The sequence below is a fragment of the Oculina patagonica genome, chromosome 8, assembly GCF_052425735.1.
Source record: "Oculina patagonica isolate OP01 chromosome 8, crgOcupat, whole genome shotgun sequence".
Taxonomy (NCBI): domain Eukaryota; kingdom Metazoa; phylum Cnidaria; class Anthozoa; order Scleractinia; family Oculinidae; genus Oculina; species Oculina patagonica.
The window spans coordinates 19,991,968-20,008,943 of record NC_135765.1 but is presented as its reverse complement, the minus strand read 5'-3'; the positions used below and the strand labels follow the sequence as shown (position 1 = coordinate 20,008,943).

The 16,976-nt window shown below is 37.8% G+C and overlaps 1 protein-coding gene across 1 annotated transcript; it reads left to right on the top strand.

Annotated features, from left to right (window-relative positions):
• The first annotated feature begins 30 nt into the window (after window positions 1-30).
• On the top strand, window positions 31-16,388 carry LOC144662968 (motile sperm domain-containing protein 1-like). Its single transcript, XM_078523896.1, has 8 exons — window positions 31-1,935; window positions 2,123-2,311; window positions 2,506-2,581; window positions 4,299-4,485; window positions 6,876-6,888; window positions 9,521-9,574; window positions 12,313-12,474; window positions 13,522-16,388. The coding sequence occupies exons 2-8, from the start codon at window positions 2,161-2,163 to the stop codon at window positions 13,551-13,553; spliced, it is 675 nt and encodes a 224-aa protein (XP_078380022.1). The 5' UTR covers window positions 31-1,935; window positions 2,123-2,160; the 3' UTR covers window positions 13,554-16,388.
• Window positions 16,389-16,976: the final 588 nt, after the last annotated feature.

Here is a 16,976-nt window from a genome sequence, read left to right as displayed (position 1 = left end):
GGGAAAAGGACAACTGGCCACTTAATAGAGGTTGCCCGCTTAATTTTTTCAATTCAAAATATTGTGAAAAGGAATCGCAGAATCACATAAGACAACAATAATCCCATGTTTGAATGATTTTATTAGCCATCACTTTCTTTTTAGTCTCTTGTCTGTCTGGCCTTGTTGAAAAACAACAATAATTGTGTATTGCATTCTTGCTGGCCACTAAATAGCAGCATAAAACAATAGAAAAATGCTCATCGGGAAGGCAAAAAGGTGATTGCGGCCGCTTAATAGGGGTGGCTGTCTAAAAATGGTTTTATTACAGTATTATACTTGTACATGTACAACAGTTTCAGGATTTTAATAACTGGCAGCTTAAATGTAACCCTTTCCAGACCCTTTGCTGACTTTGAATTCTTATAACTTTTTCAAGATTCAACCAGATGCTGCCAAACTTTGCAAGTTTATCTAAAATTTATCTAGGAATAATTTGGTAGGATAGGTTGTGTCAGGAACTTGACATTACCATGGCAACAACATTTTGACAGGCATGTTTTCCCAAATAATTTTGCAATTTTTGTGTTTCTATGAAAATTAATTAAATGCAATTATTTCCACCTTTTACGGTTTTTAAGCACAGTTGTATTGATTTTGAGTACTTTGCAATAATTTTGGTTAGTTTTCTGGTGTTTTGGAAAAATTTTGAAATCCAATGCAAGATAATGATCCAAGATGGCTGCTGTTTTGACATCATCTGATGATATTGTATTGTCACGTGATGTGACATCATCATCCCACGTGAGGCATACCAAAAGAGTTTGGAAATACTATACACCGTCTAAAAAAAAAAAAAAAAGCCCAGTTGACTGTAGTTTGAAATCATTTCAAGATATATTACATGAAACATCAACTGTATTAGTAAACATTCTAAGACAGGTACTAAAGCGGAGGGTATATATATATCCCCTTTTTCCTAGCTAAAATTTTGCCCAATTCCCATTTCCCAGCCTATATTGTTTCCATTTTTTTTTCAAAATCCCAGTTGGTATGGTCCCAGTTTGATTGTTTTTTGTTTGTCATTCCCAGTCCCTGCAGGGACCCAAATCCTATTTTCCCAGTAAAAATTTGCCCAATTTTATTTACCCTTTCAGGTAGGGCTTTCCACAAGTTGCTCAGCAACGTTTTGGCAACTTTTCATATTTCGAGCAACTTTTTTCCTCTCGAGCAACTATATATTAATAATAGTCTTTTATTAGGAAGCCTTCATACTTGTGGTCACTTGTTGCATATTGAGCAATTTCCCAACCGAAGATCTCCGAAGACTATCCGAGTGTTGTTCAAAGACTGTGCGAACTTTTTGGCTCTATTCTGCATAAAAACATTACAAAACTCGTCAGCAAACATGACGTCTTCGATATCTTCACGATTTTTCTCAGTTAAAGAAATCCTTGTTATTTAACAAATTTTCCCCTTAATATGTTATTTAGATACTTCATTTGTTGTAAAATTGCATAAAACTGCTTAGAAATCTTATCCTCTAAGGGAAATTAGCATATATTTAGAGAAATTCTCTTGTGAAGCGGGGGGGCGGGCTAGCTACGTTTTGGATTTTTTGGGGCAACTTTCGAGCAATTTTTATTTTCAGAAGCAATTACTTTTTTGGAATTTTGGAGCAACATTTGAGCAACTTTTTGAGAAATTACGGGCAACTTTTTGGGAAATCTCGAGCAACTTGTGGAAAGCCCTACTTTCAGGCCCCCTCCGATGTTACTGCTGCGAGTACGATACTTTGTGTTGCATACACAAAGGCCTTATTCTTAGGCCCCTGCAGTAAACTGTAAACAAAGGAGAAAAATCCGGAGGAAATTTTGGTCGACCATCAGTCACAGACTGCTTTCTGTAAAGCTTCTGTCTTCAAGGTTTCTGCCGATCTTGTTGAGGGGAATTCAGGTAAATTCGACTTATCCATGTTGTGTATCTATATCACTGCATACGGTATGCAGAATGCACTCAGTCCTGCTCGAAACGAGCTCTCTATTGATGAAAATCTTTTATGGCGTACAAGTTTAAGCTTATATATATTCAATACCCTAGCAAATTTCATTAAGCAAGCTACATTATTTTTTATTTTTGATAGATATTTTTCAAGGGTGAGGAAAAAGAGCTCATATTTGTATGAGGTCACTGCAACCTTCCCATTTCACGGATGGAAGTCTGCCGGTTTTTGTTTTTCCACAATCGCTGACTTTTTATGCCGATGAGCAGTCCAGCCACAAGCAAGTTCTGACGGTTTATAACCCTTACGAGTTCACTTTACGATTTAAAGGTATTAGACTTCTGGATGTATGCATTAAAATAACTAAAAAATTAACTTTACACTTCTATTGCTACAGTTTGTGTACGTTTTCATCAGGAATACAAATTATTAATTAAACACCAAAACAGTGGTTGTCATTCACTATATTTATATTTGCATAAAAGACATATTTGCTTATCCGTTGTGTCTTTTTTATATCTTAGTGCTATGCACAGCCCCAAGTAGATATATTGTGGTGGATTCTGATGGTGTAATCAAACCCAGATGCTGTATAGACATGTATGTAATGAATAATATTCATTTCAATACCCTTAGAAGATGGTTTCTCTTGTCCTATTTTTTTTTTAAGACCAACTTTTTTTACATTTGTTATAGACTGTAGATGTTAATTAAGTGGCTGTGAACATTGTTAAAGCTGTTCAAATACAAGCAAGAAGTAAACAGATAGAAAGATAGAAAGTCAACTCACTGTGGAAATGTCAGTAATAACAATGCCTTCAACCAATCAGACACCATAAAGTTTAATTTACTTCCGGTGCAGACAAAACTGCATATACTTTTCTCGGGAAGAAAAAAGTGTTTTTTGCAGTAAAATACTATTTTTCTTGAAACATAAGCATGCATTTCAAAACAATAAATGTGGTAAAAAGAACACATTTTTTGGCCCTATTTTTCTTCAAGTTTTTTTTGTCCTAATGGAAAAGGCATGCTTGCAATTCTGAAGATCAATGAACAGACTGCCAATCGAATTTTCCCTAGCAAGGATCAAAAGGATATATTAATGGGTCCTTAATCTTAAAAATATGTAAAATATGCAAATTAGAAGACTGCATGATTATATCATACACTCAACCCAATTTTCAAGTACATATAAAATATATTAGAACTATCTCAGTTAATTTACTGCAGAGACTGTTGAAAGTTGGTAGACTAATAGCTCTACTGGTGACAAACTTAATAAAAACACTTAAATAAAAATTTGTTTTCAAGCAACTACTCTTTCACTGTCTCCACCAACCCATTATCAATATTTTATGGTTCTCAGCTCAGGAAAATTAAACTGCTGCTCAGCTTACAATTCAAAAAAGAACATATAACATTTACGATAATTTGGGGGAGCGGGGATGGTGCAGTGGTAAGAGCACGTGCCTCCCACTAATGTGGCCTGGCCATGGGTTCGATTCCCATGGGCCCGGCTTTATAAGTGGTTAAGTTTGTTGTTGGTTCTTGTCCTCGCTCTCCAGGTTCTCCAGTTTTCCTCCCTCTGCAAAAATCAACACTGCTAAATTCCAATTTGATCAGGAACAGTGGACAAAGAGCCACCCTGTGGAAGTGCCACTGCAAATTCCCTTTTATTTTTTTAATTAATTATTTATTTTTTTATTTTGTTTGCCCAATGCAAAATAGTTGTAGTCTAAAAGAGACCTTTGATGTTTGTATCTCTTTTTAGGGGGTCCAGTACTGGTTGTCATTGTAATTACCAGTGATTAATATTATTTAATAAATGTTATTTAATTTTCAAGGTCCTAAATTTTTTAATTCGCTTCCACCTGAAATTTCGGGCTCTTCATCACTGGCATCTTTTAAAAGAAAACTTAAAGCATATATTATCGATAACTATTAACTCCGTCTTCTATTAAGTCTTACTTCGTACCTAAACCAGTCATCTGTTTTTCTTGTGAGGGAACCTAAGCTTACAAGCCCCATGGTTTTTTATTAGGTTCCCTCGCCATTTTGTTTCTAATCTTATATTATATTGTAGTCTTGTAAATGAATTATTATCTTGTATGTATTGATTTTGTATTATTATCTATTTTTTCATAATTATATTTTTTGTTTTGTGGCAAATAAATAAATAACCAAATAATAACCAAATTTAGTGTAATACAAAATTAATGTTAGTAGGGTTTTGAAATTCAGAATTAGTGTATTATAATTGAAAGAGCTGATCTGGGAATTAAAATTGCTTTTTATTTTAAACCTTAATTTGTTACAGTGTCATCCGTCACATTGACATTCAACCGTCCATCACACAGCAAGATAAATTCAGGCTTCACATCTTTGAGCATGGTTTGCAGAAGGTTATTGGTAAAAAAGAAATCATGGCTGTTCTTCAACCCAGCAGGACACAGGTACATTGTACTCATAAATCAATAGCCACCTTGGATAAAAAGGCGGGTTGGGTGGGGATTTACCTGGTTATCAATTTTTAGTAGATTTCTTGGGTCTAGTACTGGTAATAATGCATGTTTTAACTTCCATTTCAGGTACACTGTAAGGCTTTAAGTGACTTTTAAATTTTTACTTTTTACTAGGGTCTCTATTGATAACAGTTTTTATTGTAAAGCTGATGGAGTCACCCTATTAAAATAAAGGCTTACTATTACTTGTTTTTAATTCTACTAGCTGCACACTCCATTAATTTAATTTAATTGTTGCACTCAAGGTCTTAATTAGTTTTCACCTTTAGGTGGCTTACATTAGTTTATAACTTCCAGTGAAGCTTTTGTCAGTAAGAAAAGTTTGATCCAATATACCCAGTACGTTTTCTCGTGGGAATCTATTCCACGTCCTCACAGCTCACCGTCACGTAATAAAATGTTTTTCGACATTTTAAACAAACCCCTCTACGGCCTATTTTCCATCAAACTAGTTTTATGGCAACTACTTTGATTAGTACTTAAAGTTTATTTCATCAATACAAGTCATGATTTGCGTTACGACCACAGCATGATTTGTGAGAGTTTCAAAGCATATTGACTTTCTCCCGGTGATCGAGAAGTGAGTTCTCGCCGGGAACACTTCCCGAGATTTATTCCAGCCCCCCAAATCGCGGTGCGGTGGTAATCAATCGCGCCGCGATCGCACTCATCACGCCGCGATCGCGACTATCGCGGCAATCGCGGCGCGATCGCGACTATCGCGGCAATCGCGGCGCGATCGCGACATTCGCGGCGCGATCGCAACTATCGCGGCGCGTTCGCGTTCATTTACAATCGCGTCACGCACGATCGCCTCGCGATGACAACAAATCGCGGCGCGATCGCGGTAAAATTTTTACAAGGGATATACGTCACAACATTGTTTGCTGTGAAATTTCTTGTTGTGTGACACCGTTGCGTCCTAAAACAATTCACAAGTTCAAGTCGAATATATTACCTAGCGGAAATAACACATAACACATTATTCGTGGTGACAACACGCAAGCTTATTCCCGGGCTATATATAACATTCAAAATGAATTCCGGTACAATAATTTACAGGCCAAAAAGCCTAACAATTCCATGAGTAACAAAAATGGCGCTTTCGAAGATTCGAGAAAACAATTATTGATCCTTATTCAACCCACTCTTTGGATTAAATAAGCTGACAGTTTGTTAGCGAACAAATTACATTGTATTACATGACAAAGTTCACGCTTTTGTTTATTACTCGTTGTAGGATGTATACGATTTCCACTTGTTAACACGACATTCAGTCGCTGACTAAGATATGAAACTCTTCGTCCCTGGATGATACGCCTGTTATGCCTCACATTATTTTCGGTATCATTTCAATACAGCCACTACTTCAAGCAGCAGATGTTTCTTGTGGTCACAGTGCGACAGCTATTTTTATCTTTTGCGGCACTGACTTCCGTTGCTCCTTCGCGAGGGCTCCGGCAATCCTTTGCGAGCATAAGGGCAATCCTTTGCGAGCATTTGGGCAATCCTTTGCAAACCGCTTTGAGCATCCACTGAATGCACACATTTTACTTACCTACACGGGGACTTCTAAGGTGCCTCCTCGGGTTCCGGCCTCTGGGCCGGAACCCTGCGGGGGCAATTAAAAAACAATTATCTAGGCGTTTTGCATACCGACAAAACAAACACACTGGCTCTGCATCAAAACAACATCATTTATTTACAGAAGCTTACAGAAAAAGATGGCAGTTTTGCTGCCAAGCACATGCATATAATTATTTTGCAATGGTCACAAGCCGGAGAGCGTGAGCCTTTAATTTACAAGCAAAAAAGTGAACATTTCTTCTGTAAATTGTCACTTCTGCTCATTCTGTCAACAGCTTATTCGGAGCCAAAATTAAAATGCCATCTAGAGGATTTTTCAGTGCGAAAAACGCAATTTGTGGAAGTATTTGCAAAATGGCCGACAGAAATTTGTCATTGGATTGCTCAAAGGTATTAAGGTTCCTAAAAGATAAGAAAAGAAAGAAACAAATTGTTTAAAAAGCTTAAAAAATGGACTGTAAAGAAATAAAAATTCTTGTCTTTTTATTTATCTTTACTCATTATCACGTGTCTCTTTGTCACGCCAGTTTGTCTAGACTAAAACTAAATAAAACTTTTCTCATGGGAATCACGTCCTCACAGCTCACCGTCACATATTAAAATGTTTTTCAACATTTTAAATCAAACAAGATACTTCAAGCAGTTTCTTAATCAGGCGGTTAATGTTTGACCACTTCTTTTCAATTCTTTTTTAAAATTGGCTAGAAAGGCACGGCACAGCACAGTAAAAAAATCTTAATAAAGACTGAGTCACTTGAGAAACGCACAAGTCGTGTTTGCGTGAGTCACGGAGTGTGCGTGACCTAAATTTCCTTCATCGCATCATCTCTTGCCTAGCCTGTTCCGAACTGTTGAATAAAATAAACCCAAACCAGTTGAATGACAATAAAAGGGAGTCTATTTCACGCCAGAATAAAAAGTAGACTGAGGCCATCCCGTTGTATTTCTCCATTTAGCGTCGTCCGATGACTCAAGTCCGAGTTTTGCACCAGTCAAGAAGTTGGAGTATTGAACTAAAATTTCCCTGATTACGTCATCTCTTTTTTGATCCACATGCATAAACAAATTCCTGTCTAGGCTTGCAAATATTTATTTGTTCCGAATCTTACATAAAATACACTCCCCGTGTAAAAAACCAACCGGGATCGGCGGTCGCCGCCCCCGGCGGGCCCGCGCCCCCCCCCCCGCTCCCCCTCCGCCCCCCCGGCCGCCGCCCCGCGCGCCCCCCTCCCTCTCGCCTCCCTGCCCCGCGCCCCCCGGCCCGCCGCGCCCGGGGCGGGCCCCGCCGCTCCCTCCCGGCCTGCCGCTCGGGGCGCCGCCTGGCGGTCCCTCGGGCCACTCCGCCGGGCCACAGCTCTGTGGTCCTGTGGTGGGATTTTTATTTCCTTCCCTCTTCGCCTTCTTTTCCTCCTGGCCCGCTCACGTCGTATTTTTTCGATTAATGGTTTGTCATAGATTTTTTCTCACCGCTACTTGCTTCCGACAGTTTGTGGTGAGAATAGTGTTGGTGGCTGGGTGGGTCGCGCGCTACCGAGATTTATTCACGCTGTGAAAAATTTGCCGTGTTTTTTTTTCTTCCGGGATCTTGGCGAGTAGAATTCCGATTCTTGCGGGGCGGGGGGAATTCTCCCAGGCGGGATCCTGGCGGGGTCCTTGGCGGGATCCCGGTCTCGGCAGATCTTGGCGGGTCCGCGTGCCGGGAATTTTTCCCGGTGGGATCCCGGCGGGATTCGTCATCTGGCGGGATCTCGGCGGGATCTTGACGGGATCCCGGTTCGTGGCGGGATCCCCGCCGGGATCCCGCCGGGATCCCGGTGTCTTTTTACACGGGTCAAACCACTTGAATGGCATAAATTGATTTTAGTTAAAATTAAATGAAGCTTAAAAATCAAGTTCTTGATTCAAGTTTAACTGCTATTTTGCTGAAAAAAAAAACAACACAGCTTTCAGTGGCATTTGCGAAGTTGCATGATTAAAAGCACGCAAATAGAGAAACCTGACTATGTGATTCAGCAGGTAATTTCCCCTTGTCCTCAGTGCACTGACAAATTTTTGCTGGGTTTGCAATTTCCTTTTGATTCCAAAAATAAACTCAAAACACTTGCATATCACATGGAAAATAATTCATTTCTCATTTATAAATAGTTTGGACATGTCAAATCGCAATGTGAATATTCAGTGCTTGCTCCGAGCCATATTACACTTGAATTAAAAAATAAATATTTTACAAAAAACAGAGCGCAGAGAATTCGTAAATATTTTGAATATAGATGTATGATTATTTATAACTACAGGCGAGCCGGGGATCGCCAATAAACATCAAAACTTGCATGACCAAGGAGTCGCCTGGGCCCGTGGGTAATCGTTTCATTTTTAATTAGCTTGGACATGTCAAAACCCTTCTCGGCTTGGCATTGTAAACATTCAGTGCCTGCTGAATCAAACGCACGAATGACACAAACATACACTCCACACTGAACAGAGAGCAGAGTGTTCATAATACGAGCGATCGCTAACCGAAACATCAAAATTTGCGTAACCGTGACCAAAGAGTCGGCTGGGCCCCGTGCATCTGGAACGATTTACCGACAAAAAAAAAAAAAAAAAAATCCGTGTAGATTATGAATCGGGCCCAGGCCCCGCCTGATTACTATTTAAACTACTTTGATTAGTACTTTAAGTTAATTCATCAATAAAGTCATGATTTGCGTTCCAACCACAGCGTGATTTGTGAGAATTTCAAAGCATTGACTTTCCTTCCGGTGAGAAGTGAGTTCTCGCCGTGACACTTGCTGAGATTTATTCCAGCCTCCCCCACCCCCCTCCAAATTGCGGTGCAGTAGTAATCAATCGCGCCGTGATTGCGCTCATCGCATTGCAATTTTGTAACAGCCCACCCAAATCGCGGCATGGTAGTAATAAATCGCACCAAGATCGCGGTCATCGTGCCACGATCGTGACTATCAAGGCAATCGCGGCGCAATGCCAGCTATTGCAGCATGGTTGCTCTCACTTACAATTGCCTCGATGGCAACAAATCGCGGCGCGATCACGGCAAATGCGGCGCGATCGCAGTAAATTTTAAAAAGGGTACAGCTCTCTAAGAATAACATTGTTAGTAGCTATATAGGGAAGATCATTTGTTTGCACACTAAGTTAACTAAAGTTAACCAATCACAACGTTAATTGAGAACAAAGACTGGCAACCTTTCTCTTTAATGAACCAATGATGTTCAAGAATACAAACAATAGATTTACAACAAAATTTAAACAGTTGACCAACATTTGAAACAAGTTGCGGACCTCTCAGGAAACTTGCCTTTTTGATTGGTTAGTTTTGATCCTTAATTTTCAAGAGGTCATACAGTTTATTTAACCCAGTATTACTGCATCTTTAGATTTCTAAAGAAGAAGGAAAATCTTTGAGGAGATCACCAAGAACAGGGAACCAGTAGTGTTACTCTAGAGCAGTTTACTGACTCAGGTATGATCTCTAAATGCTTTGCAAAGTTAAAAATATGTGCAGTTCGCAACTTTGAAGCTAAGAGCTTTATTAGCATTATCAAACTCTCATTTTCTTAACATTTGCACCAAAAATGGGAGGTTAAGTTTCATCTGAAACTGTCTGTAGAATTAAAAAAATTATTGTGCTGTACGTATCTTATCGTCTGTTTTTTAATAGCAAAATACTTTATATTTGGTGTAGTACTCCACAAGGAATTTTTTCTATAAATTAATGAATTTCCAGGCAAATTCTTTCTGTTAAGAAGGTCCACTAGGGAAAAGTTTTCAAAGAGCCTACTTCGAAAACGAGTTGCAGCCAGGGAAGAGAGTGACGATGCAAGTGATTGTGTGATTATTTTGGGGAAAACAAAGGAGAATGAGTCAGAATGGTACTTTTAAGGTGATGGTAATGGTGCAATATGTTACAATATAGATTAGGAGATTGCTCGGCCAGCTACTTGTGCAAATTCAATTGATATTTGCTCAAGCAAGTTGGCAAGTTCTGTCAAGGTTTTCACTGGTTCTGGCATTTATTTTTCGTGTACAAAAAGAAATAATACCACTCATGTCAAGGGGGGGGGGGAAATAATTGCCTTAATATGGTTGACTGTTTATTAGTTGGCTGTGATAAGTAAGAAGTAAGCACAGGTTGATTTCATTTCCGTAAACTGGAAACAAGCATTTAAACTTGCTCTGCAAGATGCGGCTCTCGATTTAAGACAGTTTTGAAGTGTGGATTCCAGTTTAACAATGTGTGCTCAAACTGTAGTACATGTAGTGGTAGTAGTCTGTTGCAATGTTAAACAATAATGGCATGAGGCTATTTTTTCCATCTTTGATTAGTATTTTTTTTAGTTTAGGTCATCCCAACTGATAAAAATGTTTCCTATAATTTCACTTCTGCCTGACTCAGCCAAATTAATTTTTCTACGAAAAAGCAAAAAAGTGAGACTTAAATCCTGTGCTCCTTCTTCTTGCATTATTGCCAAATGTAGTTTGTTTTTTATATATTTTAAAGTGGTAACTGTGTCAAAATTTAATATACCGGTATATATATAATTGTCATGTTTCATGCCATCTTCAGTTTATTATGAATTTGAAATTTTTAGGCTATATAAACCCCAATAATATAAATAAAAAATATATATAAATATAGTTGTGTAGAAAAGAAGGGTTGCCAACGATGACGCTTGTGAGAAGGATCCCAAAGGATACACGACGCTTCCACTCAGTAGATTTAGTTAGAGTAAAAGGAGAAACAGAGAACTTCTCACATGTGGTTTAATACTGTAGACGTTTCACCCGTTCGTGCTTCTTCAGTACAGCAGTTTGGATTAAAAATACTTGGAATCTGATTCCAAGTATTTTTAAGGGAAGATGATTTGATCAAGGGCTCACTCGCATTTACTGGTATTTATTTGTTAATTTGTCAACATGTAGTTCTATATATATCTTTTTGTTGTCTTCTCTTTTAATCCTAAAAGTTTTTGCAAAGTGCTTTAAGCAATGTAAACTTTGTATTGTTTGTACTTTGTATTGTTTTCTTTCTGTGTATTTCAATTAAAAAAAGTTTAGTTTGAAAGATTGAAAAAATCACCCTCACATTCAGTGTTCTTCTCTGATTTCCTTCCTTCAAGGATTTCTTTTTCCCCAAAATAATCCCATTTAAACTCCTGCGACGATTCTCTCGGCCCAGGCCGTCACTCATTTTTAAAGTGAGCTACTGGCCCAGGGCATGTGACCATGAAATATGACATTTAAGCTCCTCTTAGGGAATGATGCATGTCCCCCATCTGAAATATTTTTTCAAAGACCTATAATTTTTTCACATTTTAAGTTGGTTCCATGTTGCTGTCAAGGTCAATTTTGTTTAATGTCATAATTTAAATGATAGTATATAAACTGCTTAGTTAGATAAATGGAGTACTTTTTTAGACATATTAAATTTAGCGAGTTATTAACAGCTGTGAAGATCCATTCACAAGCAACGTAACAGTACCTAAAGCAACCTGACATACTTTGACTGTAGCTGATGCACTGAGTTTTGAACACACTCTATTTCACTGTAGAACCTTAAAGAGCACAAGATTTGCTGTCTCCTGTTATGATACCGTGTAAAATATATCTCTATAAAGGCATTTTCAAATCACAGTCTGAAATGAAATTAACTTCCGACCACAATTTTGTTTAATTCGACCAAGATGGTGTCTTATAATTTAGGACATATGTCCTTTCAAGTGGAAAAATTATTTACAGCCCAGGATGAGTCAGTGATATGATATGAGATATGATAATATGCGAGCCAGCGAGCCAGAAATTCCTAATCCCAATAAAAGGCTAACTACAAGCTACCTTAGCTAACTCTAGGCTAACCAGATCACTTTTTAGGCTAACCAGAGTGCTATGTAGGCTAACCAATGTGTTATTTAGGCTAACCTGAATGGCTCGCATGACTTGCAAACCATGTGAGCCATGGGAACCAGAAATCCTTAATCCCAATAAAAGGCTAACTGCAAGCTACCTAAGCTAACTGTAGGCTAACCAGAGTGCTATTTAGGCTAACCAAAGTGCTATTTAGGCTAACCGATATGGCTTGCATGGCTCGCGGGCTCGCAGATTATCTGGACCCGTGAGTGTTGGCAGTGTTGTTGATAACATTGACATGCTACTAAAAAATAAACCACAATGTAGTATAAACAATTGTCTTTGTTTTAACAGGACTTGGTGCTCATCAGCAGGGTCCCAGTTTGTGGGTGATAATGATGGCTGTTGTTTGTATTGTTGCTCTCATGTTACCAATGGATACTGACAAGCAGTCAGAACTGCCACACTATCTGCTGTTATCTGTCAATCAGAAATTATTGGCTGCTTTTATCTTGGGTAAGCTGGCTAAACTACACCAAAAAATGTAAATTATGTTTAGTAAACAGGCATCTTTAATTTGAGAATACATTTCTAGTGCAAAGAAAAATACTGTTACATGAGGCTATAATTAGATTATAATACAAAATTATTCTTCAATTTTCCAAATTATGGTATTTGAAAAAAACTGACAATTCAAACTCTTGAAACACGTGTTACATCTCCCAAACCCTTATTATGAGTTTCTGAGTAAACACACAATGTGTACCGGTAATTGACAACCACAAGCCCCATTTACACAACAGAACATTTTTGGCACCACTTGGGTAAAAATGGTACGCGTACCAAAAAAAATAGTTCGGCGCGGATTAATTTTGTCGTGTAAACGACTTTGCCTCACCTGTGCTGAACCAAAATTTTACCCGTGCTTTGGTAAGGTAGTCCGAGCACGGATAAAATTGGTACATGTTCCTGAAAATCTAACCTGGCTCAAATAAAATGTGTAGCGTAAACGATAAACTTTGCAAAACATTCTACTCGATCGACATGGCAGAGTGTTAGACATGTACCGTATTTATTTGATTAAGAGCCCAGCCTCGAATAAGCACCCACCCTGATTTAAGGTGGGAAAAGCTAATAAGTGCCCAGCTTTGAATGAGCCCACCCCACCCCACTTCAAAATAGTGAAGTGTACAAGGGGAGTGCTTTGATTATTATTAAAATTGAGATTAACATTGAAGTAGAGACTTCCCCGAAGACTGAGTTTTGTTAGTATTTTAAAGGAACTTTCAATGAACAGTTAAAATTCTGCTTTGGTACATTTTTACGTTTTATTATTATTCATTGTTTCGTTGTAAATTAAACTAACTACTTGCGAGTAATGGAAATCAATTATATCCATAATCAATTAAAAAATAAGGTCATGTTGAACCATCAACAACCTGTCTTTTGAAACATTGTGAAGCATTTGTATTGAAACACTTGCTTTGCTAAAAGAATTTCTTGCGTGAAAGAACTTTCAACTATAACTGTTTTGAGAAGTAACATTCATCTGTTTCTTTTTAGGTCTTATAACAATGGCCATCCTTAGGACGTGAGAGTGTGGCTTATATGCTATGGTTGCAGATAAAGTACACACACATCAATGAGTGGAGCCACAATCAACTCCAGTGCTCTTTTTTTAAAAAAAAAAACTAAAACAAGACAATAAAAAATCAACAGCTTGTTCTTAATTATAATAAATATAAAAAATAACTGTTTGGAGAATACAGTTTTGCAATTTTCCTAAAAATTTGGCAGCTTATGTAACAACTAAATTATCATTTGTTTAATGATAAAAGCAACCATCACAAAATTATTCAGGATATCAACATTTTATAGTTTTATTTGTAAAAAGTAAATTGCTTGTATTGTTTACTGTAATAATTATGTTGGCTTAAGGTGTTTCCAGAAAAAAACATTGGTGGAAAATATATTTATTTTATATGTGCTAGAATTTTAATGTTATAATTTGAATTGCTATCATCATTATGTGTAAAATAAAGTTCAGTCATAGTCCTTATAACCAATGACAAGTGGGGGAGTCTAACTTGGTACAAGTTAATATTATAATATATTGCAAGATGTTCGCGAACTGTGGGTAGATCACAAATTCCCCCTTTTACTGTAAGCTAGCTAAAAAGATAGATATATGGTCTCCTTTTTAGTGCAGAATGCACTATTGTGATGGTTTGTTGGGGCTGTTGTCCGCTAAACCCCTTAAGCGCTAAGGTGCTATGGTGTAAACTTTTAATCTCCAATTAATTAATTATTCCTGTGGAGGGGGTGGGGGTGGGGGGTGGGGAGCACCTGACCGTATATATATAATTATGCTTCAGGTAAAACTTGGAGCATGTCTACGTTTCTTTCACATAATATATATTTGTTTCAGAAAACCCTTTGCTCTCCTTGTGGTACTATTCTTTTGATAGCAAAATACTTTCTTACTTTCTTTGAGACTTTCACAGCGGTTTCGTAATTAAACATGCAAAAATTTCCACCGTGATTTTCGGCAAAAAACTCCTAATAACCAGGAAACAAATATCCAAGCTGTTCCGCGCTTTAAAAACCCTTTTGAAAGAGATGTTTTTTATTTGATTTGTACTTTACTTTTCGAGAAATGTCTTTCGAGCAGTTAAAACAGTTTAGAGGAAGTCTCATCAGCCCTTAATCAATCACTTAAAGAATTATACGCCTGCTGCACTACCAACAAGCTCACTCCCCACCCGAAAAAGTCGGAATGTATGTTATCCACAAAGGATCTATCTCTGGTCCCCTTCCTCCGATACTGCTAGGAGGGAACTGCCTTAATTGGGTTAAACATAGCTGACTCCTGGGAGTTGACATAGATGACAAACTAAGTTGGTCTTCACATGTCAATAGCCTAAAGAAGAACTTTGCAAATAAACTAAGCCTTATTAAGAAGTGAAGGTTTTTACCGAAGCAAGTTCTTTTAAAGTTATACTACAAAGTCATAATCCCGTCCGTCACGTACGGTATAACCGTCTGGGGAGGCATAAGTCGTCAAGACGGCTTTGACGCACTTGAGAGGCTGCACTGCAGAGCGGCAAGGATCATTTTTAACCTACCTAAAGACATGTCATCTACTGAAGTCCTTGACCGCGCTTAATGGGACACTTTAAGAAACACGTACAAACTTTCGATTCTGAAACTTATCTATAAGATCTACCATAATGACTCCCCCATTTGCATGGCTCGACTTGTAACCAAGTTTCAACACTCGTACAATTTTAGAAAAAGAAAAACATTTACTAATTCCCCCATAATTTAATACTAATATAATGAAACTATCAACATCTTACAGAGGGGCAGTGCTCTGGAACCTTTTACCAGGAGAGTGTCACGAGGCGATGTCCCTCAGGAGTTTTGTGACAATGACCAACAAGTCGAACATAATTGAAAAAACCAATTTTAACAATCATTATTGTAAGAGATCTTAGCGCTTTTTATCTTTTTATCATTGTAACAATTTTAGCAATTTATCTATTTTTAACTTAGCTTTTTAGCTTTTTTACCTTAATATAGTTTAAATGTTTTTTTTTATCTACTAGTTTTAATGTTTTATTTACACACGACCCACAAGCTATGTAGCTTTTTTATCCCATCGTGTATAAATAAAGGTTTTGATTGATTGATTGAAAACCACAACTTAATTAATAAAGTGAAATAAGGGAAAGTTCATTAAATATGGAAAGGGGGATATGAAGATGTAGCGTCCCACTCATTTAGCTGAAAAAAACTCAAGACCCCCCTTCATGTTTTCATCTAATTTTCAGAGCCCCCCAATGGCATGACTAAGATTTCAAAGCCCCCCCCCTCCCCCTCCATAATCCATAAACCCACGACGACCAGTACTCGATATTAAAATTGTATACGTTCCTTGAATTGAAAAATATCATGTTAGTACTCGTTTCAATAGTGTAACCATTGCTGCTCAAGGAAGGAAATGGATACAGAGGAGAAACAAAGAAAAAACGTCAAATAGAAAGAAAGTGAGAATAAAGCAAGCTTAAAAGTTGATTTTGCAAATTCGCGGGAAAAGATTGCTGATTCTTTTTTTAGTAGTATTAAACTAAAAGCCTTAAAGGGAAACTATGTGCCAAGCAGCTTGGGAATATTGAGCTGCTTCCACGATTCCAGATGAAAGCACTGGAATATCTTATCCAAATGGATGTTATTGATGACATCAATCACTGAAGAGTGAGGAAAAGGGCCAAGAACGATTCCATCAATAAAAAGAACGAGAAAAGATTATGATCATGCAGAACAAAACGATGCAACAGCAAAGAAGAAGAGGACAACAACTGCGGCAAAAGGGGGATGTTTCTGACAGTTAATGAAACCGAAATAAAGAATGTTTGTGTTTATATGGACTGGAAACTCACTTGTCATTATTTCCAGGAAAAAATACCTTGGCTTGTTCATATCGAGGAAAAGAATTCTGTGCTCCCCCCCTTGCGACCTCAACATTTTTTTTTCAAAGCCCCCTATCATGCACCCAAAATTTCAGAGCCCCCCTCAACATCTTCATTATATAACCCTCCCCTTTCCATATTAAACAACACGCTAGGAGAGCGTTCACTCCGGCCCTGGAAGTGACATGGGGCTGGAGGATTAGGGAGGGGATTGGGTACGTATCGGAACTCCCGCTTCCTGTAACTTGTGTCACTTTTTGTGTCACCTTTTTTTTAAAAACAAGCTCGGGATAGACAAACAGAAGATTCGAATCGAGAGCAAGTTACTTTATAGTTTACTTTACCTAGTTACTTTATTTCTTCTGTAAGTTGTCAATTTGTAAAAGTGTCACTTGTACTGCCGGGTATGACAGGCTAAAATAAAACACAAAATACAATAAAGAATAAAGAAAAGCTGCCTAGATAAAACTAGGAATGTAGACGTGGTTTTACAGTGTAAACTGACTTAAATGCAAACAAATAAACAAAATGACCAGTAAACCTAGA